This window comes from Rhincodon typus, chromosome 26, assembly GCF_021869965.1.
Source record: "Rhincodon typus isolate 14 chromosome 26, sRhiTyp1.1, whole genome shotgun sequence".
Lineage (NCBI taxonomy): Eukaryota > Metazoa > Chordata > Chondrichthyes > Orectolobiformes > Rhincodontidae > Rhincodon > Rhincodon typus.
The window spans coordinates 7,677,934-7,686,827 of NC_063357.1; the positions used below are offsets into that span (position 1 = coordinate 7,677,934).

The 8,894-nt window shown below is 45.7% G+C and overlaps 1 protein-coding gene across 1 annotated transcript in view; it reads left to right on the forward strand.

Moving 5' to 3' along the window:
- The window catches only part of LOC109934853 (multidrug and toxin extrusion protein 1-like), a 33,697-nt gene that overhangs the window by 15,811 nt on the left and 8,992 nt on the right, over positions 1–8,894 (forward strand). Inside the window, exons 11-12 of the mRNA XM_020533519.2 lie at positions 2,333–2,408; positions 5,474–5,546. Of these exons, the coding sequence (XP_020389108.2) occupies positions 2,333–2,408; positions 5,474–5,546 (149 nt within the window). The remainder of the gene's footprint in view (positions 1–2,332; positions 2,409–5,473; positions 5,547–8,894) is intronic.

The following is an 8,894-nucleotide window of genomic DNA, read 5'->3' on the forward strand; positions in this document are numbered from 1 at the left end:
TGTGTGTGTGTGTGTGTGTGTGTGTGTGTGTGTGTGTGTCTGTCTGTCTGTCACTATCCATACCTATAGCCGGCCTTATGGCTCTCTGTTTTCCTGTTGCTGTGTCTACTTCTTTTTTCTTTCACACCTAGTAACACGGAAACCCAGAAAATAGGAGCAGGGAGTAGACCATTCGGCCCCTCATAGAGTCATAGAGTCTTACAGAATGGAGATAGGCCTCTCAGCCCAAACTGGTCCATGCCAACCAAAATGTCCATCCATGCAAGCCCCATTTCTCTGCACTTACCCCATATCCTTCTAAACCTTTCCTATCCACGTATTCGTCCAAATGCCTTTTAAATGTCATTAATGGACCCGTCTCAACCACTTCCGCTGGCAGCTCATTCCATATGCATATGAGCCTGCTGTACCATTCAGTATGATGCTGGCTGACCATCTGACTCAGTCCCCTGTTGCTGCTTTCCTCCATCCCCTTTGACAGACAAAGCATGTACAGATCTCGGTTTTCTGTATTTAGTTTGTCCTGCAATAGGTTATCAGCTTGTCACTAGAGAGTTGCGGGACATGTCACTCCATAACGAGCAAGAGACACTGTCCTACTCTGAAGCCTACCATTGGGATTTTGGAGGGTTTGCAGGTTGATAATTAACACTTTTATCCACATTATGAACTCACCTTCCTTGGCCATCAAAGCCCTGGAGTGGGAGTTGAACCTAGAGCTTCTGGTACAGAGGCAAGGACACTACCCACTGCACCACCTCCATACTGTGTCTCACCTGTATTAAACCAATTGATGAATGCCTGTGACCATTACACTGGTTTCTCCATGTGCATTTACCTAACTGTGTAATTATTTATGGCCATGTTTCTACCTCCCCCTTTTTCAATTTATCTTGTGAATCCCTCTCACTGACACACAAACATGTGAACTAGGAGCAGGAGTGAGCCATTCAGCCTCTCAAATCTGCTACACCATAATGTCTGATCTGATTGTAACTGCAACTCCATGTTCCTGCCTCTCCCGATGACCTTTTACCCTCTACCTCAGTATTAAAAATATTCAAGGACTCTTCTTCCACTGCCTTTTGAGGGAATGAGTTCCAAAGACTCTCAAGCCTTTGAGAGAAAAAAAAACTCCTCATCTTTGTTTGAGTTGGGCGATGTTTTTTGTTAAACAGTGACCCTCAGTTCCAGATTTCCAGAATGAAAGATCCTCCCCACATTCATTCTGTCAAGACCCCTCAGGATCTTAGATGTTTCAACCAAGTTGCCTCCTACTCTTCTAAATTCCAGCAGATACAAAGCCCAGTCTGTCCATCCTTTATCCTTGTCTTGTTATCTGTGTGTGTGTGTGTGTGTGTGTGTGTCTCTGTCTTTCTCTCTGTCACTAGGAACTGGACTTTCCCATTGAGGTTGGGTAAACAGTTTTGAACCCATCCCTGTGGGAAAGGAGTCACTCTCGGTGACTTTCCTGGGGCATCCCTATTTTTGTCCTTCAACCTGTTAGGACTCAGAACTTCTGGCCCAGAGGAATGGGCACTGCTACTGTACCAAATAGCCCAACGCACACTCTCCGTTAAATGATATGGGTCCCCGTCCAATTAACTGTGGCTGGGGAGTCAATGAGGTGAATTATAGTTCAAAGTGAGCACCAGGCTGTGATGGAGGCCTAGTGAGAGAGAGGCATGTATTCAAGATGGAGGCAGCCTCTCTCTGACTACTTGAAGAACCTCCATCGGAAAACGGATCTGACACTATTGTTTGGTGGCTGTCTTGGTGGGAGAGCGTGGTGAGAGGTGGAGGGGGGAGTGGCTAAGCCCCTCTACAGGGTATCCTGTGACTGATTCCACACCCAGGCTGAGCAGGAGGGCCTCCAGATTGTCCTGGAATGCTCAGCCCCGGCCTGCCATTGGATGTCCATTTCCAGGCATCTTAACTGCACACCCCACCCCCACCCCACCCCTGCTTTCTACACAAATGAGAATTTCGAAAGAACAAAGGAAACCTGCTAAAATTAATCCAGAATAAGATTCTCAAAGATCATGATGCACCCGAACCCCAGAAAAGTGTGTGCTATGCTGTTGGACTCCACATGTTCCCGCTGAACGGACATTTGAGTGCAGATGTAACCATAGAAAGGGGCGCAGACAACCAGGCACTTGAACCCCATCCATGGCCCACTGTTTGGACTCCATCCTATGCTGAGTCAAAGTGCCTGTCTAATTGTCAGTGGTGGAGAATGGAGTACTATAGTTCCACTCACAGCTCACATATTCTTTGTCTGTTGGTGGGTCTCTAACCCTGGCCTGGTAAAAGTACTCTCTTTTCACAGGTTGCGTTGCCTTGTTCCTCATGACCTTACTTCTGGGGCTTAAGGACCTCGTAGCCAAAGTCTTCACCAGTGACCGGTTAGTATGCCTTCCTTATGCCTGACCTTGCTGTGAGATGCTGTAGTGGCACTTTGCCAGTGGTAGCATTGAAGAGACTGTCGTCAGGCCTGTTGTTGGAGTCAGGACTGTGACCCACGCCAAAGGGTGTTACTCGCTGACACCTTGTAGTATCGACCCCTCGACCAATAAGCCACTCTCCAAGGCCAGTCTATACTTCCTTGATTGTGGTTCCCAGATCTGCCCACAGTACTCCAAATGGGGTCTAACCAGGGTTTTGCATAGCTGCAGCATAACTTCTGCTTCCTTCTGCTCCAGACCTTTAGATATAAAGGCATACATTCCATTAGCTTTCGGTTATTTTCTGCACCTGTTCATGGCATTTTAAGGATCTGTGCACCTGAACTCTCAAATCTCTTTGGATGTCCATTATATTTAATTTCATACCATCTAGAAAGTATCTGATTTGTCCTTTATCAGTCCAAGATGGATAACCTCACACTTGCTTGCATTGACCCCCATCTGCCATAGTTTTGACCATTCATCTCGCTTATCAAGATCCCTTTGTAATTTTATGCTTTCATCTGCACTGGCTGAAATGCTGCCTAACTTTGTGCCATTAGCAAATGTGACTTTCTATGCAATTATCCATGAAGTTAATAAACAATGTGAATAACTGAGGCCCTAACACAGATCCCTGAGGGGCACCATTGGTCGCATCCTGCCAATTTGAGCACCTACCCATTAACCCTATTCTCTGCTGCCTGCCACTCAGCCAACTTGTTCTCAATTCCATGGGTTTCTATCTTACTTAACAATCTTGCGAGACTTTATATCAACTGCCTTCTGGAAGTTCATGTTAACGACATCCATAGATATTCCCCTCGCCACTACCTTCGTCACCTTTTTAAAACGTTCAATGAAGTTTGTCAGGCATGACCTATCTCTCTTTGATTAACTGAAAATTTTCAAGGTGTTCAGTTACCCCATTCTTGATTATAGACTCCAACGATTTTCCCACCATAGATTTGAGGCTAACTGGTCTCTAATTCCCCGGTTTTCCTCTTTCGCCCTTCTTAAAAAGCAGAATAACATGTGCAATTATCCAATCCAGAGGGATGACTCCTGTATTCTGAGAGCTCTGAAAGATTATAGTCCGGGTGTCTACAGTGTGCTCCCTACTTCCTTTAACACTCTTGGATGGAAACTCAGGTCCTGGGGATTTGTCTCTCTTTAGTTCAATTAATTTCCTTATTACCGGTGTTTTATTCAGTCCGTGTTCCCGATCCACTGTTAATTTGCTCGGGGCTTCCATCAAGCTAACCTCCCTTTTTACCGTAAACACTGAGGCAAAGTCTGCCAACATGAGTGCTATTTCTGCATAGTCAGTGACAATACCCCCACTTCTCAGTGGGCCAACCAACATTGCTCCTGACCCTTTTCTGATGAAGGGTCTAGGCCCGAAACGTCAGCCTCTCTGCTCCTATGATGCTGCTTGGCCTGCTGTGTTCATCCAGCCCTGCACCTTGTTGTCTCGGATTCTCCAGCATCTGCAGTTCATACTATCTCTGATTGCTCCTGACCAGCCACTTTCCCTTCATCTAACTGTGAACATTTCTGCACATTGATTTTGATGTTCCTTGCAAGTATCCTTTCATAATCCTTTTTAGTAGCTTCTAAAAGCTGCTTTGTGGCCCCTTGTTAGCCCTTCTTATTTGTCAGGATCTGTGCTGTTTTTTGAATTTTTAGAAGACCTTTCTTTTCGTTTTATGCTGTCCCTTATCTCTTTAGTTGTCTATGGCTGTGTTTTTCTCATTAAAATCAGCCTTACATAAATCGACAATTCTAGTAGCTGATTCATGCTTTTCGCTTCCAAATGCTGCATTGAACTCAATCATGTAATGACAAATGTTAGTGCACAATTAGTTACTAACTAAATCTGGCTCAATACTTGTTATTAAATTCAATATTGCTTGTTCCTTTTTGCATCCAGGACATATTGCTATAGGAAACTTTGCCAGACATTTACTGCCTTTCTGACCAGTGTTTGTCTGCCCTCTTCAATCCATGTTCAAGTTACAATCTTCCATTAATACAAGGCTGTCTTTGTTACAAACTTGCCTAATTTCTACAATTGTACAATCTAGCACTTCACAGCTGCTACAGGGCAGTCTGTATGTAACACCTGTTACAGTTTTAGATCCTTTACTATTCCTGAGCTCCACCCATATGGTCTCCACAATGCTTTCTCCTTTTCTCCTGTCTATCCTGCAAACCTTATAACCTGGTATGTATTGTTCCCAGTTCCAACCATCCGTGTCTCAGTAATGGCTACTATATCACAATCTCCAATTTGAATTTGTGTCTGCAGCTCAATTAATTTATTCCTTGTGTTCTGTGCATTTGTGTACAAAACTTTATTTGGGCCATAACCTGTCCCTCAGCATGGATGCTTTATTCACCTCTTAGAGAATAACTCTCAGAATCCTGTACAGTGTGGAGATAGGCCCTTCAGCCCGACAAGTCCATGCAGACCTTCAGAGCATCCCACTCAGACCCATTCCCCTTTACACCCACCTTATCTACACATCCCTGAATACTACAGGCAATTTAGCATGGCCAGTCTACCTAATCTGCACATCTTTGGACTGTGGGAGGAAACTGGAGCTCCTGGAGCAAACGTGCACAGACACAGGGAAAATGTGCAAACTCCACACAGACAGTCGCCCAAGGGTGGAATTGAACCCAGGTCCCTGGCGCTGTGAGGCAGCAGTGCTAACCACTGAGCCATCATGCCACCCTATTCATTATTTCTCTCTTCCGATTTAATTAACATGCTCCTTATAGTTTTGCCATTCCCTGCTACGCCTGAAGTGGGATTCCAGACTGTTTCTTTATTCTCTGTCCTGTTACTTGTTTGTGAAATGGTATTAATTACCTGTGAGCCCTCCTCTGAGAGATGACAACTGCAGTAACAGATTATTGGATGACTAGGGAAGTGGACCTTGAAAACTAAACAGACTGCCTGAATTGCAAAGTATTCATTTTGAAATGTATAATCTAAAAACATTTCTCTCTTGTAACAGGCAAATTGTTGACCTGGTTTCCAGGACAATACCAATCGTGGCTCCTGTTCACCTGTCTGATGCTATCGGCTCGGTGAGTGACAGGAACATGCCAACTCTGCTTCAAAGTCAAATTCTCTACAGACCCTGGCATGGGGCATCACCAGATGGAATTGGAGACAAGTCTTTGGCACCAAATCTTTAATTTTCACTCCCATCTGGGTTGCCTTAATATTGATGACCCCAACTCTCAATATTGCCCTTCGTGGTTAATGTTATAGAGTTTAGGAGTAGGGAGGTGTATTGCTGCAACTGTATTGGTGAGACCACATCTGGAATACCATGAGCAGTTTTGCTCCCCTTGTCTTTAAGAAAAGACATCATTTCATTGGAGACACTTCAGAAGAGGTTCACTAGGATGATCCCTGGTATGGAGGGAGGTATCCCTGGTATGGAAGGCTAAACAGGTTGGGACTCTACTTGCTGGAGCTGTGAAGAATGAGACATGATCTGGGGAAGTTGAAACAGTTGTTGAGAAGGTTTATAGGATCCTTAGGTTTACAAATAGAGTAAGGCATTTAGATGTCATTGTTGAGGTTGTACAGAATGTTGGTGAGGCCTCTTCTGGAGTGCTGGGTATAGTCCTAGATATCTTGCTAAAGGAAGGATATTATTAAATTGGAGAGGGTTTAGAAAAGATTTACCAGGATGTAGCTGGGATTGGAGGGCTAGAGTTATAAAGATAGGCAGGATAGGCAGGGGCTTTTATCACTGGAGTGTAGGAGGTTGAGGGGACATGTCACAACAAGAATTTACATTAGCTAGAGTACCTCGGGCACTTTACAGGGTGTGGAGAAAAGGAGATGAGGGGGTAAGAAGGTGGGCAAAAGATTGAAGAGAAGGTTCCTCAGAGATGCAGCACGATATATAATGACTGGAGATGCCGAGGGAGGAAATTCCGACATGCTGGAATGTGTAGGATCCGCAGAGTGACACATGACATGGTTCGATCTCCCCGTTTATTGACATGGGGCACAGCCCCATTGCCCTGGACATCTCCTCAAAGGAGGAATAAGGAGAACTATCCCCTACAGCCATTTTCACACAGTCTGCTAAAAGGGTATAGACAGACTGTGCTGTTGGGGAGTGTGCATGGTTACCAGAGATAACAGGAGAGGGAGAACGAGTCACTACAGCGGTTAAAAGGCTTAAATTATAAGCCAAAAGAACTGCGGATGCTGTAAATCAGGAACAAAAACAAAGTTGCTGGAAAAGCTCAGCAGGTCTGGCAGCATCTGTGGAGGAGAAAACAGAGTTAACGTGTCGGGTCCGGTGACCCTTCCTCAGAACTGATGGTGGCTGGGAAAACGTCAGCTTATGTGCAGGGAAATGCAATCATAAACAGGGATTGCTGGAGAAACTCAGTGGGTCTGGCAGCGTCTGTGGGGAGGGGAGGCGAGGCAGAGTTAATGTTGCAAGTCCAGTGACCCTTTTGAAAGTTTTGCCGTTTTTCTCTCCACAGATGCTGTGCTTCTCCAACACTCCATTTTTGTTTCAGATTTCCAGAGTCCTTTGTATTTATTTCACTCCTTGGTGTCCGCTGCAAGAAGGGAAGCCTTCAGTGGATGTTCCTGTAAAGTTACCGCTAAACAGTGAAGTGGACAGTGATCCCAATGGCCAGAACTACCAATCCTGCTACAACGGCAAGACCACGGCGAATGACCAGTTGGGCAGGCGACAAGATACCAGCTGTTAGGGTATTTGCTATCAATGTGGTGTGTTCCAGCTGATGTGGTTCCTCCTGGCCCTGTGACAATGCTGAGGCGCCATCTTCTGCAAGATCTGGAACACAAGTGTTTTAGAAGCAACAAATATTTATAACGCCATATCTGTGGTCAGCACAGACTTCACTGTACAGGAGTGTTGTGGTAATGTCAGCGAACTGGTAATCAAGGAGCACAGGCTAACACGTGGCTTTGAATCCCACCAGAGTGGAACTTAAATTCAATTAACACAAAAATCTGGAATGGAAAGCTAGTCTCAATAATAGTAACCAGGAAACTAGCGTCAATTGTTTCAAAAGCCTGTCTGTTTCACTAATGTCCTTTAGGTAGGGAAATCTGCCGTCCTTATCTGGGTCTGGTCTACACGTGACTCCAGATCACCAACAATTTGGTTGACTCTTATCTGCCCTCTGAAAAGCCGAGCCTTTAAGGGCAATTAGGGATGAGCATCTTCTACTCACCTTGCGAGCAAACAGCAAAGAAAAACAAATATTGGAGTCCATACATCTGCTCCAGATTAGGCTGGAGTGATGTTGATCACGACTAGACTTCAAACCTCTCCGACACCAGTAAACGAAGCGAGGTTATTTGATAATTTAGTGCTTGTTTTTTTGGGAGAACTTTGCAATAAGCAAACTGGCTGTCACGAGGATTGTAGTGGCACAGTGGGATTGTCACGAGACTAATAATCCTGAGGCCCAAGTTCATGGTCTGGGGCCGTGGGTTCAAAGCCCACCACAGTGAAATGGGATTCAACAATAATCTGAGTTTAAGGATAGCTGGTCAATTGTTGTAAAAACCCATCTCATTCACTAATGCCCTTTAGGGAAGGAAATCTGCTGTCCTTACCTGTGACTCCTGACAACACAGCAATGTGGTTGACTCTTAACTACCCTAGTACATGGCAATGAGTTCTGGCTCAGTCAGTGATGAGAGCATCCAATGAATTTAAAAATAACATACCATTGATAGAAGTTTGAACCTAATTCCTGAACAAATGAAGTTGCCACACATATAACTCACTAATTTGAAATTGTTACATAATGTGAAGGAAGAGCAGTACAACCCTGGCCCTATCTAGCTTCATATCAAGTGCAATGTATCGTATCTGTGCAATTACCAAAGCTCAAGCCAACTGTGCTGGGCCCAGTTCCCCTCCTCAATCCTGTTCTCTCTTGAGCCTGAAGGGAAACAGAATTGGAGTCAAGTATTAAATTGTTTCTTTATTGAACACTCAGTGATCAGAACCACGATCTATGTGCACAGAACCTCAAAGCAGTCGCGCAGTTAGAGGGAACTTTGGGGATGAGCTGCCTTCTTGAACCGCTGCACTCCCGGAGCGTAGGGACACCCACACTGCGGCGCTCCCGGAGCGTAGGGACACCCACACTGCCGCGCTCCCGGAGCGTAGGGACACCCACACTGCCGGAGGGTAGGGACACCCACACTGCCGCACTCCCGGAGCGTAGGGACACCCACACTGCCGGAGGGTAGGGACACCCACACTGCCGGAGTGTAGGGTCACCCACACTGCCGGAGCGTAGGGTCACCCACACTGCCGGAGCGTAGGGACACCCACACTGCCGGAGCGTAGGGACACCCACACTGCCGCACTCCCGGAGCGTAGGGTCACCCACACTGCCGGAGGGTAGGGACAC